At 50.0% G+C, this 20192-nt stretch overlaps 1 protein-coding gene across 9 annotated transcripts in view; it reads left to right on the top strand.

The window, feature by feature from the left end:
- Nucleotides 1–20192, top strand: part of MGMT (O-6-methylguanine-DNA methyltransferase) — a 283770-nt gene that overhangs the window by 40367 nt on the left and 223211 nt on the right. For 4 of the 9 annotated variants that reach the window (XM_023224433.3, XM_023224434.3, XM_023224436.2 and 1 more), the window contains one exon: nt 3853–3959. The exons of the other annotated variants lie outside the window; for them this stretch is intronic. In XM_023224433.3, coding sequence (XP_023080201.1) covers nt 3870–3959 — 90 coding nt within the window. In that variant the 5' untranslated portion in view covers nt 3853–3869. Of the gene's footprint in view, nt 1–3852; nt 3960–20192 lie in introns of those variants that run through there. 9 annotated transcript variants of the gene reach the window in all.

Below are 20192 nucleotides of genomic sequence, written 5' to 3'. Positions count from 1 at the left end.
CCCGGGTTTACGCCATTCTCCTGCCTCAGCCTCCGGAGTAGCTGGAACTACAGGCGCCCGCCACCTCGCCCGGCTAGCTTTTTGTATTTTTCAGTAGAGACGGGGTTTCACCGTGTTAGCCAGGATGGTCTCGATCTCCTGACCTCGTGATCCGCCCGTCTCGGCCTCCCAAAGTGCTGGGATTACAGGCTTGAGCCACCACGCCCGGCCACAAATACCTTCTTAATCTACCTCCTTTGAACTCCTAACCATTCTTCTGAGCTTCTCCTCCTGTGAAGCTTTTCTTAGTCCTTGGATTTGGATGTCGTCTTCAGGGCATCTTCTCTGGGTTTCTTTGAGATCAACACAATACAGTCAAGGCTGTGGGCCCTGAACCCATACTGGATAGGATCCTAGTCTTCATTCTGCCACTTAGGGGCTGTGTGTCCACGACCAGGTTACTCAAGATCCCCAAACCTCAGTTTCCCTGTCTCTAAAGTGGGGGTTCCAGTGCTGTGTTATGATCCTTTGTCGGGCTACAGTGGAGAGCTAGGTGAAACTGTTCCCGTGAGGACCAGGTGAGACAGGGGGTTCCAGTGCTGTGTTATGATCCTTTGCCGGGCTATGGTGGGGAGCTAAGTGAAGCTGTTCCCATGAGGACCAGGTGAGACAGGGCTGGTGTAGTGTTGAAGGGTGTCTGTGAGCCGTCAGGCAGGTGACGCTGGAGCCAGCCTCTCCAGGGTGGCGTGCATGGTGCTGCAGGCTCTGCACTTATCCCACATCCTTGGGTTTGGCTTCCAGACGGATGTGAAGCTCCCCTCTGGAGCATGTAGATGGAGGACGAGGCCTCTGGGGCAGGGGTGGCCTGGAGACACGGCAGCGGTCTTGTCCGATGGCACACAGACATTTCCCAGTTTGGTGCAGACTGCCTGGTGCACAGCCGTCCTGCGGCATCAGAGCAGGCTGCGGAGCCAGGGCCAGGGTCCCCTGGGGAGCAGTGGCCCTGCTGGAGGAGATCTGGTTTTCAGTGCCTGTCCACAGAGGAGACGGGTGCCCAGAAGTGAGCTCTGCAGTACATAGGAAGACCTAGTTCCGACACTGGGGGAGGAACGTCCTGAGAGTGGGCCTGAGATGGGGATTTATGAGCTGAGCTGTGGGAAGCAGGCTCGCAGAGCCTCTGGTGAGTGGGCCAAAATGACAAATGGATTCTGTGCAACTTTTTATTGTCCAGCCTCACGCTGTATTTCTTCGCGCGCTGCTGTGTTTGCCAGGGCTTTGATTGTGTTAGTTACTTGTGAGACGGAGAAACCTTTCAGTCTCCCAAAATAAATATGGATCTGCTTTCAATATGTTTTAGCTGTTAAACTTCAGCAGCTAGCAAACAAGCCGAAAGCTTTTGTTCTCATTCTAGCATAGGTTTGCAGAGTTTGAATCCCAGATAAAACATGGACCAAGCCACTAAATTCTGGATGGGATACTAAGTCCTTTGCAGGGAGGTGACGCCCTTTGTTCTGTGACGGTTTTTGTTTTTGAGGAATCTCCCATTTCCTGCTCGCACCAAGTTAGTTTTCTCTCTTGGGCGGGGTTCCCTTGTTCTTAGGGACCTCTGGTGCAACCCAGTAGCAGTTCTCAGCCTATGGATCCTAGCTCATAGGTAGACAGATGCAGCGGGGCAGGGCCAGCCCTGTTGCAGAGTAAAAAGCCCTCTTGCAGGTGGTTCTGATGGCCACACCCCTTCAGCCCTCCTGGAAGCCGCCATGGAGATAGCTTTCACATACCTGGCGACATGTGGCAGGTCCTAGAAGGTGTGGATGAAGGTGGTGTGTACCGGGGGTTGGTAGGGGAAGGAGGAAGAGAAGAGTCGTAGGGCTGGAAAAAGAGAAAGAAGTTGATCTTCACCTAAAACAGTGTGTTTGTCAGTTGAGAAAACTGGTTTTACACTTAGAAGTTGAAGGTGGAGTACGTCAAGGTAAGTGGGTGCTGACCTCTCTGTTATACAACAGATTTAATTTTTCTTTTTCTTTTTCATTTTTTTGAGACGGAGTTTTGCTCTTGTTGCCCAGGCTGGAGTGCAGTGGTGCGATCTTGGCTCACTGCAACCTCTGCCTCCTGGGTTCAAGTGATTCTCCTGCTTCAGCCTCCCAAGTGGTTGAGATTATAGGTGCCCGCCACACGCCCAGCTGATTTTTTGTATTTTTAGTAGAGACATGGTTTCACCATGTTGGCCAGGCTGGTCTTGAGCTCCTGATCTCAGGTGATCTGGCCACCTCGGCCTCCGAAAGTACTGGGATTACAGACATGAGCCACCAGGCCTGGCCAGATTTAGTTAATTTGGAAAACCCTGTTAAATAAACAGCTCAGGTCAGGTTGCTTACTTGATTGAAAAAAAAAAGCAAAGGTAATATTTTCTGTCACGAAGGTTTGTGGATATTGCTAATTACTTATTTGAAAGAAATAAATGAAATTCAGTAAGATCAAATAACTTGGCAGTTATTTGAAGGAAGCGGCTCTTTTCTGCTGGGCTGTGACTTTCAGGAGCAGTTGCGTCATTTCCAGGTGAAGCCTAGAGCCCTTGCCGTCACCTGGCTCCACCAGGGTTCTCTGTGTGTTTTCCTTTTGGGTTGAAATTTTCCCTTTTAGCTGCATGAGATGTTTATTATTGCTACTCAGAAGTGCCTGGAATCTATATTGCTGTAAGGTGTGGGATGAAGTTTCCTTTCATGATGGTTTTATTTTTATTGCGTTTGCATAGAGCACTGCCACCATTCACAGGATGCCCACAATAGTCCCGCCCCTTGAGACCACATGCAGGATTGCACCTTCCACGCCCAGCACACGCCAGGCCCTGCACGTGCATACGATTTCCTGTGTGCGTTAGCGTGGGCTGATTGTCCTTCCACGCCCAACACACACCAGGCCCTGCACATACAATTCCCTGTGCGCATTAGTGTGGACTGATTGTACCTTCCACGCCCAGTACATGCCAGGCCCTGCACAAACACGATTCCCTGTGTGCGTTAGTGTGGGCTGATTGTACCTTCCACGCCCAGCACATGCCACGCCCTGCACATACAATTCCCTGTGCGCATTAGTGTGGGCTGATTGTACCTTCCACGCCCAGTACACGCCAGGCCCTACACAAACACATGATTCCCTGTGCGCATTAGTGTGGGCTGATTGTACCTTCCACGCCTAGCACACGCCAGGCCCTGCACAAACACACGATTTCCTGTGTGCGTTAGTGTGGGCTGATTGCACCTTCCACGCCCAGCACATGTCAGGCCCTGCGCATACACATGGTTCCTCTGCACATTAGTGTGGGCTGATTGCACCTTCCACGTCCAGCACATGCCAGGCCCTGCACACACTATTTCCTGTGTGCGTTAGTGTGGGCTGATTGCACCTTCCACGCCCAGCACACGCCAGGCCCTGCACATGGTTCCTCTGCGCATTAGTGTGGTTGGGCTCCTTCTCTGTATGTGAGCCTGGCACATTTGGATTTCCTTGTGTCCTTGTGCCCTTTCTATAGAAAAAGGTGGTTTTTTTTCAAGTAGAAAATAGTTTGCAGTAATGGTAATTATTTTGTAGTTCCAAGTTGTTTAGAATTGATAGAATTCCTAAATCTTGAGTTAAAATTCTAGTGTAGGATGACTAAGAAAGACGTGCTGTGTTTACGTGTATTTTCCAGTTTAACCAGAGGTGACTTTAGACGAGTAATTCTGTTTTGCCAATTTATTTCTCTAAGTGTTGTCAAATTAGCTTTTTCATGGAATTCTGGGATATGGAGTTGCTTGGTCCATTTAAATCTATATATGTAATTTTTTAAAACTAAATCTAACTTCTGGGTTTTAAAAAGCATCTCCTGTCCACCAGCTTTTGAGAAAAGTCCCATGAATTGGATGACACCAAGTGGCTCTGTGTCCGGAATTGGTGGGTTCTTGGTCTTACTGACTTCAAGAATGAAGCCGCGGACCCTCGTGGTGAGTGTTACAGTTCTTAAAGATGGTGCGTCTGGAGTTTGTTCCTTCAGACGTTCAGATGTGTCTGGAGCTTCTTCCTTCTGGTGGGTTCGTGGTCTCGCTGTCAGGAGTGAAGCTGCAGACCTTCGTGGTGAGTGTTACAGCTCTTAAAGGCAGCGCATCTGGAGTTGTTCATTCTTCCTGGTGGGTGTTTGGTCTTGCTGGCTTCAGGAGTGAAGCTGCAGACCTTCGTGGTGAGTGTTACAGCTCATAAAGGCAGCATGGACCCAAAGAGTGAACAGCAGCAAGATTTATTGCAAAGAGCGAAAGAACAAAGCTTCCACAGTGTGGAAGGGGATCCTAGTGGGTTGCCACTGCTGGCTGGGGCAGCCTACTTTTATTCCCTTATCTGACCCCACCCACATCCTGCTGATTGGTCCATTTTACAGAGAGCTGATTGGTCCACTTTACAGAGAGCTGATTGGTGCTTTTATAATCCTTGAGCTAGACACAGAGTCAGAGAGTGCTAGTTAGCTAGATACAGAGTTAGCTAGATACAGAGTACCAATTGGTGCATTTATAAACCTTGAGCTAGACACAGAGTACTGATTGGTGTATTTACAAACCTTGAGCTAGACAAAGAGTGCTGATTGGTGCATTTACAATCCTTGAGCTAGACACAGAGTCACAGAGTGCTAGTCCTCCAAGTCTCCACTAGGTTAGCTAGATACAGAGTACCAATTGGTGTATTCACAAACCCTGAGCTAGACACAGTGCTGATTGGTGCACCTACGATCCTCCAGCTAGATATAAAAGTTCTCCAAGTCCCCATCCAGTTCAGGAGCCCTGCTGGCTTCACCCAGTGGATCCTGCACCGGGGCTGTAGGCAGAGCTGCCTGCCAGTCCTGAGCCACGCCTGCACTCCTCAGCACTTGGGCTGTCGATGGGCCTGGGCGCCATGGAGCAGGGGGTGGCACCTGTGGGGGAGGCTCAGGCTGCACGAAAGCCCACTGCAGGGGGAGGAGCTCAGACTGGCAGGCTGCAGGTCCCGAGCCCTGCACCGGGGGAAGCAACTAAGGCCCAGCGAGAATTGAGTGCGGCACCGGCGGGCCGGCACTGCTGGGGGACCCAGGCAACCTTTGCAGCTGCTGGCCCAGGTGCTAAGCCCCTCACTGCCCTGGGCAGGCAGTGCCGGCCGGCTGCTGTGTATGCAGGGCCTGTCGAAACTCACTGGCCTGCGAGCGCAGCCCCGATTCCCGCCTGCGCCTCTCCCTCCACACCTCCCTGAGAGCAGAGGGAGGAGGCCCCAGCCTCAGCCAGCCCAGAGAGGGGCTCCCACGGTGCTGTGGCGGGCTGAAGGGCTCCTTAAGCGCGGCCAGGGTGGACGCTGAGCCCGAGGAGGCGCTGAGAGTGAGGGCTGCTAGTACATTGTCATCTCTCAGCTCCAGCACCAGAATGAAAGGAAGAGCAGCAGAGGCTTGGGGCACCCACCTGGGGGCTGTTTCCCAGTGCTGGGCAGAATCCTCGGGTCAGGGTTGGAGGGCCCTAAGGCCAGATTGGGGGTGGGAGCATAGTGAGGTTGCTGTGCCAGGATGCACAGTGTCCTACTAGGGTCCTGGAGCAGCCCGGGTTCTTCCTGCAGGGCGCTGTCCTCTGCCTGACGAGACCTGTTGCCTGTCTCCTCGGGAGAACACCAGTACCAGGACACCAGGAGTTGCCAGGTGGGGGCATCTAAGGAAAGGAAATATTCATGGGATGCACCACAGAGATGACCCTTTGGAGAATATGGTTGGGTATTTTGTAGAGGCTAAAATATAACATAGTTGTGAGAAATATGTGGTTTTGTAGGAAATCACATCCCTTGGGGAAAACGCTGGAATTGACACGTGAGAATGGGCGAAATGCTGGAAGATGTAGAACAGCTGGGGGGACTGAATCGCTGCAGAGCCACACCTGGTGGTGGGAGCACGTTGAGGGCCTGCAGGTGCCGTTGAGGAAGGGTTTTGGTGGATGACAAATATGATGGGAACCACGTGTCTTGGGAAAAACGCTGGAATTGATGAGAATGGATACTATATTGGCTCTGTTGAAAATTATGGCTGACAGATCTAAAGCTCTGTCATGCATCAGGGGCTTGCTGGTTATTTCAGTTAGTTTAGTAATTTTATTGATCTGTAACAGATATGTGTCAAGAAAGAATTTTAGGAAGTTGATAGAAGTGTACATATTCATGAAGATAACAATTCATAAGAAATAGATGATGGGTTTAGATACAGAATAAGGACAGGAAGATAAATGAAACCAGTATACCAGATGCAGGCACGTGCTTCCCATGATGGGAACCTCATATACCAGACACAGCCAGATACAGCCATGTACGTGCTGTGATGGGAACCTGGTATATTAGATGCAGGCATTAGATGCAGGCACGTGCTTCATGCAGTAGGAACGCCCTATACCAGATGCAGCCACGTGCTTCCTGCGATGGGAACCCCGTATACCAGACGCAGCCCCATGCTTCCTGTGATGGAAACCCCCTATACCAGACGCAGCCACGTGCTTCTCATAATGGGAAACATCTTGGAATACTCCAGGAATTAAACAGTGAGCTTCTTAGTGGTCAGAGCACTGATGGGACCGAAAGTAGCTGCTTTAAGCCAGCATCAAGGTTCTGGGTTGTGTGTTTTGTTTAACACAGCCATATTCACCTGGCCATCAGTTTTTTATAGTGAGGAGACCTTCCCAGGGCTATTTGGGGATCAGATGAGGGGCCTAGTGTATACTAAGGGCAGAGCTCTGAATAGGTTAACAGGAGCCCTAGATCCCACTAGTTTATCTGTGCAGGCCTAGAGCCCCCCTATTCAAAGTCATGTTTGGGCTGGCAGCATCACCTGGGCCTACCCACTCCTGCTGTATCGGAATCCGCTTTGCACAAGCTCCCAGCACTGGCCGCCGTGGAGGGAATGGCGCTGTCTCGCGGTGCCTTCTCCCCAAGGCTGGCTGCTGCTCTTCCTTGGGTCTGAGTCTGGCTATCCTCTTTTCAGGTCGAGGATTTAAAGCCTCCTGGCTCAGGGCTCAGTCCTGGGTGTGTGGCTGGCCGAGAAAGGGCAGTGAATTCAATTTGCTAAGTGTCTGCCCTGCAGATGCAGGATGCTGGAGATGGGGGACACAGAAAGACACAGGCCCTGATTCTGCCCTCGCACGTGGTGGAGTAGGGACAGCGAGGTGTTGGCAGCCATCCCTGCTTTGCTTGACCTGAGCTGTCATTCCCTCAGTGATCAGTTTCACCTGTTTGCGGACTGCCTGTAGCATTGCTTGCTTCTTGTTTTCTTTATATCAGCTTATTTTTAAACACCCGCTTCAACTTTTTCCTAAGGAATTGCAGTGAGAACAAGTGTTTGCTATGCTCATTTTATTTATTCTGTTACATGTTAATTTAAATCTATAGTTAATAAACTAGTATCTCAACTAATCTCACCACCAGAGGTGCGTTCAACACCGTAGAGTCAGACCATCTCCTCCCTGTGACTTCCCTACCCCAGGGCTCTGGAAGGGTCGTTCTCATGCCTTTGAGCTTCAGGTCTCTCATCATCAGAGAAATGGACTCTGTCTCCTTTGCAGGGAGGGCTCTTGTAAGGATTAGAGAAGATGAAAGCGAGTGCCTGGCATGAAGGAAATACCATCAATGTCAGTAAACAGCTCTTACTATTAATTGTTTCTGAGTTGAGTTGTGGCTCAGCAAAGCGTGAAACAGTTGTTGAATTCTAGTCTGTGCCGTTCAGTGTCTTGAATATACGTATATTCGGTAACGTTTATGGTAAGCGTTGGTGAGGACGTGGAGAAGTTGGAACCCTGTGCTTTGCTGGTGGGAATGTGAAATGGAGCAGCTACTGTGGGACACTTCTGGAGGGTCCTGAAAACGTGAAGCACAGAATTCCTGTGTGGCCCAGCAATTCTACCCCTAAGGACATACCCCCCAAATTGAAAGCAGGATCTTGAATAGATATTTGTACACCAGTGTTCCTAGCAGCATTATTCACAGTGGCCAAAAGGAGAACGCACGCAAACGTCTATCTGTGAGTGAGCGGATACGTTAAACGTGGCCTATCCATGCAATGGAATATTATTCAGCCTTAGAAAGGGTAGGATTTCTGGCACATGCTGCAACATGGACGAAGTTTAAAGACATTATGCTGAGTGATATAAGCCAGTCACAAAAGGACAAGTACTGTATGGGTCCACGGACATGAGGCACCCAGAACAGGCAGATTCAGAGATCAAGTAGAATAGTGGGTTCTGGGGGGTGGGGATAGCTATTGTTAAACGGGAACAGAGCTTTTGCTGAGGTTAATGAGAAAATTTTGGATATAGATAGAGGTGATGGTTACATAGCTTTGTGAATGTATTTAATGCCACTGAATTACACACTTACAAAATAGTTGACATAAATTTTGTGCATATTTTGCCACAATAAAAATACATTTCCTAACATTTAAACAAAAGGAGTGTCTGGGACATTACCTCCGACACACCTGGTCGTTTTCCACCACCGGCGACCCCTGGCTGCTGGCAGGTGTCTGAGCAGGAGGCCCAGAATCTGCAGTGCCAGACCTGGGAGTGCAGGGGTGCAGCAGGAAAGGTGACCTGGCGGCTCTTCAGAGCCTGGGGGACCACCAAGGCAGTTCTTGACACTTTATCCTGGCCCTGGTGTTCAGCATCGGAAAACAAGGAGAACTAGAATGTCTTGACTTTCTAAAGGATGTTGTAAAACAAGGGAAGGCGATGATGCAGTGAGTTTTATCACACTCTTGCTGTGACCTTCATGAGGATGTTTGAGCATCTTTTCTTCATTGCAGACATAGGCTTCCAAACTCCACGGCCGAGCCCTAGTTACAGTCAGTGCACAGTAAGTCCTGCGGGTAGTCGTAGAAATGGAGAAAATGGCAGTATCTTTTCTCTAAGAAAAAGTTTAAAAACAGATACTTAATGTGAGTTTTCTTGCTAATAGGTTAGGTTTTTAGAGTTTAAAGAGGTAGTTAATTATGAAAGCTTTTTCATTCTTGACAACCATGTTTTTTCCTCTAACTCAAGTTACCTTTGAAATGAACACTGCAGATCTGTGAGATTTTCATCTGTGAATGTTGTTTGAAGAATTCATTCTGCTGTAATTTAGATAAAATGTACCTGCTGAATTTTGTAATAACATTCAGAAAGTTTTATATTTTTGTTCGTGTTTGAAATATACAACAGAAATCTTCTTTGTGGTAGTGAGAATATATCAATATGAGAGAGATACAATTATATCAATTATTTGAACAAAGATTGGGTATTGTTTACATATAATTTTGGAATAATTCCTATTTCCAAGGAAGAACAATGCACAATACTTTGTCATTGTGTCATTTATTTTTATTGTGGTCTTTGTTTTTATTGAAACATAGATTCCATGTATAAATGTGGATTTTATGTATATCTTTCCCCATGTATATTATAAGTATTTCAAATCAAATAACTTGGCCAAAATGGGTTTTCTGTATTAAACATTATATTTTCATTTAAACCACTAAAATTTCTGCTAGTTCAGTCTGATTCCTTCTTGCTTTTTTTGCGTATAGTGAGTGCTATGGTCCGAATGTTTGTGCTCCCACAAAATTCATGTTGAAACCTCACCCCTAAGTTGTTGGTGTTAAGAGTTGGGGCCTTTGGGAGAGATTAGGTTAGTGCCCTTATGAAAGAGACTCCAAAGAGATAGAGCCCTCCACGATTGAGGATGCAGCAGGAAGGCGCCATCTGCGAGAAAGTGGGGCCTCACCAGGCACTGAATCTGCTGGCGCCTTGGTCGTAGACTTCCTGGCCGCCACAACTGTGAGAAATAAATGTCTGTTGTTTATAAGCCACCCAGTCTATAGGATTTTGTCATGGCAGCTCAGATGGACTAACACAGTGAGCATGTTCCACCGAGGGATGGCCGAGCCCCTCTTCCTGTCAGCATCAGGACTGATAGAAGCTGGACCCATGCAGAGTTCCCAGAAGCTGTGTCAGGTACTGGGGGTCATCAGACTCTACCCAGTACCCAGCAGACAGATGGGACCTGAGAGAAGGGGTTGGGGTCTGCCCCTTCTCCGCCCCTCAGCTTCCTGCAGTGGCCGAGGGCAGGGAGGAGGGTACCGTTTAGGGGATTGAGAGACGTGTGCTGACTGTCCAGCAGCAGGTCCACCTGCAGGCACAGTGTGGCCCGGCGTCTGCTCTGAGAGGATACATGTGCGGGGCAGGCGGGGCCCACGGCTGCTGCTTCCCCACTCACCAGGGTCCCGTCAGGAGCAGCAGCTGCGGCCCGGGGAGCCCACAGTCCAGCCAGGAGACGGTGAGCACAGGGCGGAGTGTGGGGTTGGGGATTCCACTTGTGGTGTTCCCAGATTCGGGGGATTTCCGTGAGGCCCTGTTGACAGGCAGTGCTCCTTAGATACAGTGCACAGGCCTTGGGGTGGGGGTCCTGTCTCATTGCTTGATAGCACATGTTTCAGCTGGCTCTTTAATGGGAAAGTTGGTGCTTTAGTGAAAGCTCCAATCCCCTAGCTACAGAGTGTATCGTGGATATTTATCCCCTCCTGGCTGAGCACGGGGCAGTTTCTGCCTGCAGATTCAGGCTCTGGCTCTGGGTTGTGGACCTTTGAATGTGGCCATGCCAGAGTTTGTGACCTTGACATCTTGAGGCATCCTGTAAGTGGTATGACCTCAAGGGAAGAAAGCTAGCATGGCCTGCATATGGGTGAGCCTGTAGACTGTAAAAGCAGGTGTACTTAGCAGGAGTAGTTACCCACGTTGATGAGAGCCTCTAACAGTCAGAGGTACGGTCTTCAAATTCACATTTGAATGTCTCTGCCTACTACTATGAAATCTACAGCAAGGGAAAAGGGCAAAACAGTCTGTCTGTGAAGGGTTTGTTTTATTTTTTATTTTATTTTATTTTAATTAATGAGACGGTGATCATCCAGGGAACAGGATCTAAACGCAGTCTTTGAACTTGAACTCTGTATGTGGTGTCTGCCGGTTTGGGTGTGAGCAGCCTCACTCCATGCTGGTTCCCAGCTTAAACGTCCAAGGAAGAGCTCATGACAGTCTTTATATTAGTTCTTTAAATATTTTATTGTAAGTTCGTCTCTTCCCAGCCCCTCTTGCTATTTTTATTGCTCCATTTGAAGTTCCAGCCAATAGCCCAGGCCCTTTCTGTCTTTGATGTCTGTATGGTGGGCAAGATCTCATCACGACCCACATCAGCTTTGCCGTTAGAAACGTGTTGCCATAGAGGAGTACATTCATAATTGAAATTACCAAATAGGGAATTCTTTCTAGAGGCTGTGGCTGCCTCAGTGAAACGTGCATGGCTGAGCAGAGCAAGGAAGAGTTAGTGGGGCGGAAGGCGTGCTGATGTCACAGTGGCATGGGGTGCGGTGAACTGATACAGTTGTGTACGTCGTCTTATCCGGCATGGTGCTTCCAGAAAGCAGATGGGAGAGCTGTGTGATGAACAGGTGAGACGCTGGCTGGACCCAGGTGAGCTACTGTCGAAGCAGAATCAAAATCGCGTAGCACGTTGCCCTCTCTTTCCCAATACTGTAAAGAATTCCTCTTAAATGGAAATCTGCTACGTCAAACTTTTATCAGTTTAATTTTAATAAAAAGCTGAATCAATACAAAGTAGCTTGGGAAAGCAGCTTCTTCCCCGACCACCAATAACATTTTACAGATTCAAGCCCAGTATTTCTTGCTTCTAATGAGATGGAAGGAGCGGTGTTCTTGGCACCTGCTCATCTCCTTCCCCTTGGAAACTCAGCCGGGTTTTTACTGTTAGCTTATGGGTCGCTAATGTTATGTGCACTCATAGCAGAAATGGAAATCCGCCATCAAAGTGGAGACTTTGAGAATTTGTGCAACATCGAAATGTAAATACCAGCTCTTATAGAATATTGGGGTTAGCAGTGTCGACAGTTCTACCCTGAGTGTGGTTGGTGGTGGGGCTCCAGTGGAAACAAACTGGTGTCCAGCGGTCAGCCGTCCACACATCCATCCCTCCCACTCCAGCTTCTCCAGGTAAGACTGGCCGTGTGAGCGCAGAGGGTAGAAGTCCTTAGGGACACCTTAGGATGGGAGGCGAGCTTGTAGCTGGAGCTCAGCTTGGGGCTTTCCTGTGCTCCGCCCATGGCTCCTGGACAGCGAGGGGCAGACTTCTGAATGGTCCTCACAGGTCCTGTGGTCAGCTTTGGCCAGAGGGCATGGGCCCCCTTAGCTCATTTCTAGTAATGGGATGGGTGGGTGTTATGAGGAAACACGCAGCCCAGCACAGGCTCCCGAGAGCATGTCATGAATCTTTTTCTGTCCCCTCCCTGCCCTGCCTCACCTCTGTTCTGTGGCCTCCCCGCACTGTCCCCCTCCTGTGTCCTCAGTTGCCACATCATGTGCTCGGGTCTCGTTTGATGGCTCTGGCAACTTTCTCTACCTCAGTTTACCTTTTGGCTGCCCAGTGCTGGATCGCCAGTCTGCTTTACTGTTCACGGGAGGACGGGTGTCACTGCCTCACACGTGGGCATGGCACCCGTGCTAGGGCTCTCCCGTCTCGTGAGGCCGTGTGTCACACAGTGCTTCCCGAGGGTGGGGTGGCCGTGAACAAGGGCACTCGCCTCTGTCCTGTTCCTGTTGCAGAGGAGGAAGAAGTCTGGGGCCCTGTTTGCTCAGGATGGACTGAGGCCCAGACCAGCTTCCCGTCTCCACACCGACTCCAAACCCGCACTGTGACCTCATGGGGAAGCATATTCCCGAATGTAACTGCGGCACCACAGCCTGGGACTGCTAATGGAATGAATGAGTATTTTCCTTTGGGTTTCCCGCAGAAGTTTGCCCCCAGTTCCCTACCATGGTGGGTTGTGTCTTTGTCACCCGCAGTGAGAATACACGAATGCTTTAGCAGATGTGTGGCTTGGGCCCGCCTGCCTTATTCGGAGATATTTTGCACCTCTGTGGGCTCGCAGCGGCGGGCATCTCTGGGGAGGGAGTGCTGTCTCCATTGTCCCGTGGGAGGGCATGGGGTGGTCGCCCTGGGGATCACCCTCGCGTGGGCTCCACATCAGGAAGCGTATCACAGGGTGTCCGGCATTGGTGTCCTGGCCGGATGCTCTGTTTATAATGATAGAAAACAAAATTTTCTACTCTGTGAAATTTGCCACCTTCCTTCGGCAGCATTTCACTTGGTTTACTTCCTTAATTGATGAAATATGTGAAAAAATTTTATAAATCTTAAACATGAGAAAATTCTAAATGATGTGTGTACACATACATACATACACACACAGTTGGCCCTTGGACAAGACAGGTCTGAACTGTGTGGATCCACTTAAACTTAGATGTTTTTCTACCTGAGCCACTGCAGAGACAGCAAGACCATCCCTCCCGCTGCTCCCCTACCCCTTTCTCCCCCCCTCCCCTTCCCCCCCCCCCTCCCCCTCTCCTCCCCCCTTCTCCCCTCCCCCACTTCTCCTCCCCTCCCCCACTTCTCCTCCCCTCCCCCCCTGCAGCCTACTCTCCATGGAGGTGATGAAGACCTTCATGATGATCCACTTCCACGTAATGAATAGTAAATAGATTTTCACTTCCTTAGTATTGTCTTAATAACTTTTTCTAGCTTATTTTATTGTAAGAATACAGTGTATAATATACATAACATACGCAATATGTGTTAGTTGAATGTTTATGTTATCATTAAGACTTCCATTCAACAGTAGGCTATTAGCAGTTAAGTTTTGGGGGAGTCAAAAGTTTATGTGGATTTTTGACGGTGTGCGGCATCGACAGCCCGATCCCTGCACTGTCCGAGCGTCAGCTGTATACATATATATCTTGCTCTTTGTATCATAGTAGCTCAGTGTGTGGGGTGTGTCTCCGCAGGAAGGGGGACTTGCCCCGACTCTTTTGGGCCTGGTGGTGATTGTCTGGGGCACTCCTCCCAGAGCTCTGACTAGTGACAGGTCATTTCAAGAATCAAAGAACCTCGACTATGATGTCATTTTTCTGTAAGCCCTGGACTACTATAAATTATGTTTTAACTGTCATAGTTAAGACTTGGAGACTCCTAAGCTGTCTTTGAGGGGAAAGGCCTGTCCCTTTCTCCAGAGAAATAATTAATTGTTAGAGTATATGGTTTTTGAAGAATTTACTGTAAGACAAAAGACTGGTATTTTATTCTTGCATTTATTAGTGTTTAATCAAATGGAAAGTGCACTTTCGGCCTGGAAATCTTGGCTTCAGCTGCAGGATTAGACTGAATTATTGTTTAAAGAGTAAAAGGTATAGAATTATATGTTCGAGTTATCAAGCTGCTGATAGGTTTTGGGTATAATGTAACTAATTTAGAACATAAAATTTCCTGCCTTGTGGACTAGAGCTTCAGGTTAATCATTTGGAAGCAGGGCGCACTTCCTCTGCTGCGTAGCCTTGCCGTGAGATGGAGTCTGTCCCTCCAGGAGCACCAGACCTTTATGGAGCCTGGTGCCATCAAGGCCCACTTGTCCACCGCCGCCGGAGCGTGTCTGGAACACCAGGCTCTTCCATTCGGGATACTGAGTCGTAAATCATCCCACGTGTCTCACCCAAGAATTCTTTCCTACAGAAATTTCGTGAAACTTAGTCTTTGCTAAGGGTAAGAAGGACTTACTTCTCTTGGTTCTCAGTGGTGCGCAGGCTTAATGCTTGTGGGTGTTGACTGGTGGCTGGTGGCTTTTTTGCATTAGGGGATAGCCGGTCCCTCTGCACCACAGCCAGGCACAGTGGCTCACAGCTGTAATCTCAGTGCTGCGGGAGGTTTGTGTGAGGCCGGAAGTTTGAATTCAGCCTGGGCAACGTAGCAAGACCCTGTCTCTACCAAAAAAGGAAAAGAATAAAGAAAATTCCAGAAAACGTTTGCGACAGCATCACTGTTGAAGTTATAGTGCCACAGACGGTGCGGCAAGTGTCTAGTTTATCTACGTGAGCTCATGACCTGTTCATCAGTGGGCAGAAAAAGATGGGATCAGACAAAACAGATGCTCTCAGGATCCTTCAGATCAGGATGGCAAATGTGTCCTGAAATGGGCCAGGTCGGAAATATTTTTGGCTCTGTGGTGTACAGCCACTATCACACTACCTCACCCTGCTGTCAGAGCTGCTGCAGACAGGACTCAGGATGGGCGGGGCTGCTACCGTGACACTCGACTGAGGCTGCCGAAACCAGAGTGTCCCACTGTGTGCATGTGTCCTAAAGCATCTCCTTCCATCTCCTTGTCTACTCCTACGGTGCACGTCCAGAGCCCCTACGGTGCATGTACAAAGCCCCAACGGTGCAGGTGTGGAGCCCCTGCTGTGTGGATACAGAACCCCTAAGGTGCGCCTACAGAGCCCCTACGGTAAGGGTGCAGAGCCCATGTGGTGTGTGTACAGAGCCCCTACGGTGCGGGTACAGAACCCCTACAGTGCGTGTACGGAGCCCATATGGTGTAAGTACAGAACCCTTATGGTGCGCGTACAGGGCCCCTATGGTGTGGGTGCAGAACCCCTAAGGTGCGCGTACAGAGCCCCTGTGGTGCGCGTACAGAGCCCTTATGGCGCACAGGCTTGCCCTGCCACCTGCTGTCCCCGGATTCCTGTCAGATGCCCAGGTGCCCAGCCTGAGTGGGCATGGCCCTCCTGGAAGCAGTTTCAGGGCCAGTTCTGATCGCGGGTGGGGATGGAGAGCTGGTCCCGCTCAGAGCTCAGGCCCCACACATCATCAGAGTGACTTCGCCAGCTCCAAGTGCCCCTTTTCCCTCAGTTTCCTTTTTGGGGAAGTGAGGAGGTCACACCAGGCCGGGCACAGGGGATTTCAGTCCGTGTGTCTCCCATTGCCCGTCCTGTTGCCCGGGATGACTGCATGCAGGGCGAGTTCAGGGAAGCTCTGGATGCAGGGAGCGAGGCCCCTGCCCAGCCTCTTGGTGGGAGTCACTGGCCTCACAGCTCTGCAGTTCAGAGACCTGCAGCGTGAAGATTCTTCCTGATGACTGGATGGAAGGGACTTCAGTGACCTCATGTAAGAAAGGAAGTCACCCACGGGTAGCCTCAGAGAGGGAGCCTCCGGCAGTCTGGCTCACAGCTGGGGCCAGATTCAAACTGCATCCAAGAGCAGCTGCTGAGAGACCCACCTTGGTCCAGCAGGAGTCCGGGCTGTCCTCCAGACCCTCAGGGAGGGTGTTTCCGCCTGGTACCCTGGGGAGATGTGGCCAGAGCTGCTGCAGGGACCCTTTAGCTGCTGAGGTCAGAGGGTCTACGTCCACCCACGGTGTTGGCTCAACCATCATGTGCTGCCCATCCCCGGCCCAGGGCAGGTCCCACAAGGCCGAGGCTGCACCTTGCTGTCCAGGGGGCCGCAGCTGAGGCCTGTGCAGCCTCCCCAGTGCTAGTGCCAGCATGGTGCAGGAGTCGCAGCTCCAGGAGGACATGCAGGCTGCCTGCCATGAGAACATCCCTCTGGCGTTTGCACACCAAGGCCCACGTGTGCAGAGGGAGGCATGCCGGTGCAGCGCACGCAGGGTCGGTGGGAGATGGACTGACCAGTGGTTTGCACCAAGCAGGCAGCAAAGGGCCCTGTGTGCTGAACTGAGCTGCTGGGACTTAATGTGCACAGAACCATGGAACGTAATGGAGAAGAATTCCTTGCTTTGGGAAGCCTGGGAAAGGATGGATGGGAGATAAGCCATCAGAATGCTGCTGAGTCTGGCGGGGGTTGGAGGTCACCGGAAGTAACTCCTCCCTAGTTTTACTCAGATCTTGGCAGGGTGCGTCTTACCATTTGTAGAATGCACCAAGGAATGCCTGGGACGGGCGTGGGGGCCCTGCAGGGGTCACAGGCTGGGAGAGGAGGGGCTTAGTGCCTTGGGCCCCTGGACACAGGTAATGCCTTTGCCTCAGGTGGCCGGAAGTGCCTGTAGACTTCGCAGAAAGCTGCTATTCCCTTCCCGCGTGGGTGTGTGACTCCTGGATGGTTCCCGGAGATTGCCCTGAGGCTGGGGTGGGTGCCTGTCCTGGAGCCCTCATCCCACAGTGCTCTCTGTCCGTAGATCTGTGTGCACAAGGGTTTGGTTGTTGAACCTGGAGACACGTGTTATGGTGAATCCCGGTGTTGACTGGTTATATCATTAAGTGGGTAACATGACACAAAAACCACACATTCTGAATGTACAAATTCCATCCCAACACAGGTGGAAAATTTTATTAACCGTGGCTTTCTTCCCATGGCTTCATTGCAAACAAGCACTTGGTACTTTGCTAGTACAAGGTCCTTCCTTGGCGGGGAGGGGTATAATCCCATGTCGATGTCTGGACGAGGAGAAAGAGGAGCTTCCCCTCAGCCCCTGGATGGGACTGTCCAGGCTGCTCCTCAGTGGCCACAGAGAGCCCCCCGGCACCTGCTCAGGGCAGGAATCAGTGGCTTTGGCTGCCGTGCCTAATTGAGAAAGTTGATGTTTCCGTCAGATCTTCTTGTGTTCGCACATGTTACTTATTCTCTAAGAAGTCAGTGAAAACTTCACCCAACTTTAGAGGCTGTAAAGAATGAGGTTATTTTCTGCCATGACATATTTAAGCTGAAGCTTCCCAAGCCGTAACAGTTTTAAGAAGTGACATTTCATTTTGAACACCAGCCTGCCACCTCTTTACTCCTCATGACAGACTGTCACTGTGCAGCACAGCACTTAGTTGCTTCCTGAAGTGCCAGAAAATTCTCAGGTTGTGAGGAGTGTGCTGCTGGCGGGGTGAGACGTGCGACCTGGTGGGGGCCTCAGCGGGCACAGGCGGGAGACCCGGGCCAGAGCCCTGTGGGGTGAGCACCATCCTGGCCAGGCCACATGGCTGGGGCAGCGTCTGTCCCTTCTGCAAGGCAGTTGGCATTAGCACGGATGTTAGCGTAGGAAGTTCTAGCAGGGCTGATTAACAATGAGGGAAAACATGGTGTTTTCTCATTGTCTTTTTCATAGTAAACTAAAGGAATCGTGCTTGACGAAGGCTGAAGCGGGATGTGATTCAGTCGGGTACGAGACTGTGCTGAGGTCTTGGATGTCTTGCGCCTGGGGTCAGCTTGAAGAGATTCGTAGGCGGATATCAAAGCCCATGCTGCCGGGAGGGCCGGGCTGCTGTTGTGGACGGGCACAGCTGCCCGGTTCACACAAGACTTGGGGTTCCCTCCACCATGGAATCCGTCTTGCTTTCACCTGGGAATCCGTTTCCCAGGATTTGGGAACTGTCAGAGCTCTTCTCTTCTAATGCGTTCCCGTTGTCTAGAGGCTGGGGAGCACCATTTGATTTTAAAGGAACAGCCACAGTCGTGCCAGCTCCATAGAGAGAGCGGAGGTGGCCTCGTGTTCTGAGCAGAGGGTGCCATGGTATTTCTGACCAGGCAGAACCCTGGCTGGATTCACGAGATTGTGTGAGTCCAAAACGCGCTTGTCAGAAGCCAGGCGTCCTGGAGTTAGGGTCAGGTTCCCATGGTGGGTTTCATTACCCTCCTAGAGACTGGCGGGCTCCCAGCCTCTTGGAAGTGCCCACTCAGACACTGCCAGGTGCCTTGGAGGTAGCGGAAGCATCTCTTGATGTCCAAGTGTCCACTGTGACCTGTGTTGAAGACAAGGTCTGTGTGAGAAGGTACACTGGTACCTACTGTGTCTTAATGACCTGGGAGTGTCGTGAAGGCAGAGTAGCCAGTGACCTTGTGAAACCAAAAGACTGGCTGCCCACTCCGCCTCCTGGCTCTGGCACAGGGAAGTTCCAGGGTTTAAGGCCTAAGCTGGCTGCACTACTTCCTGCCCTCAAGGACGATTGGCACCTCTGGCATGCTCAGGCCCCTGCAGACTTGCCAAAAAAACCCACAAAAAACAAACAAAAAACAGAAAAATACTTGTAATTTTTCATTTTATCTGTATTTTAGCATTGAAATGTTTTTCTCTACACAGTTAGCTAGAGGATGCACAGTGGTTAGCCTGTGGCCACATCTCCCAGCTCTGCTGTGCACCGTACACATACACCTGAGTGTACTCAGGTTTACACACCCCCTGACACTGGGACATTCATGTCATGGAAGCTCTTCATATAGATTTTCCTTTGGTCTGCAGTGACATGGCAAGTGGGAAAGACTTTTATGAAACATCTTAAAGAAACAGGTAATAGTTACTAAGAAGCTTCCAAAAAGACTTTTATAGGCTCATCTTGACAATGTTCCGGTATCACAAACCAGTTGTCAGTTAGAGCTAGAGTTGGGTTAGCTAAACTGTGGGAATGGATATGGGAGTGGCAGTTATCATCTGGAAACATTATTCCAAAGTGCTTGAAGTTCCAGGGAGTTTTTGAGCAATTTGTTAAAACTGTACACATTTCTGTTTTCTGCCCTTTTCTCTAGGTGTGATCTGTTTCTTTCACACACACACAGCAGTTTTGTTAACTGCTTGCTGACTGATTTCCTGCCTGATTGCACAGATTCAGAGCAGTGCATGAGCTTCAGAATAGCGTTTATCTTCCTGCATTACTCATATTTAGTTCCATATATGTACCAAAAGGAAGATTTCGGAAAAGAAAACCAGATTTTATGTTAAGTATGATTTTTAAACATAGACAAGTGCCAGTTTATATCTCGAAATGGGTGATTTAAAGACCAGTGAACAGATTTCCTTAGATGTCCGTCTGCTTCTGGGATCTGATGTGTAGGCATCTTCACGTTGGTTTGATAATGTGCCACACGTCGTGTGCTATTTAGATGACTATACCGAACCCTTTAATAAGACGCGCGTGCCTGGGGTGCTTCTGGAACGCTGCTGCCAGGGCTCCTCCTTCGACCATCCCTAATTCCCCAGGGCTCTCGTTGTTAGAGTATTCTTTACAACCAAAGCATCATTAATCAAAAAGGTGCTCTGCCATGCGGGGCCGGCTCCGATGACAGTAATAAAACCCGGCACACCTCCTGTTCCAGGACCCAGACCCTGGAAGTCTGTGTGTAAGCCAAGACATGAGCAATATTTTGGAATGTGGCTTCAGATAGAAACCTTCTTTTAATTTGCAGGCCTGGTTATGTAATTCTAATGCAGAATCTCCCCCTCGGTTTCTGCGTGTGTGTAGCCAGGTTCACAGAAGTTTAGCCACAAACAAGGGTGTTTCCCTCTTTCCAGGGTTCCCATTAGGACCCCACCAGGAGGCTTTGGGGTGGCATTT

Source organism: Piliocolobus tephrosceles, chromosome 9, assembly GCF_002776525.5.
Source record: "Piliocolobus tephrosceles isolate RC106 chromosome 9, ASM277652v3, whole genome shotgun sequence".
Lineage (NCBI taxonomy): Eukaryota > Metazoa > Chordata > Mammalia > Primates > Cercopithecidae > Piliocolobus > Piliocolobus tephrosceles.
The sequence above is the reverse complement of the archived record's forward strand: the minus strand, read 5'-3'. Positions and strand labels throughout refer to the sequence as shown.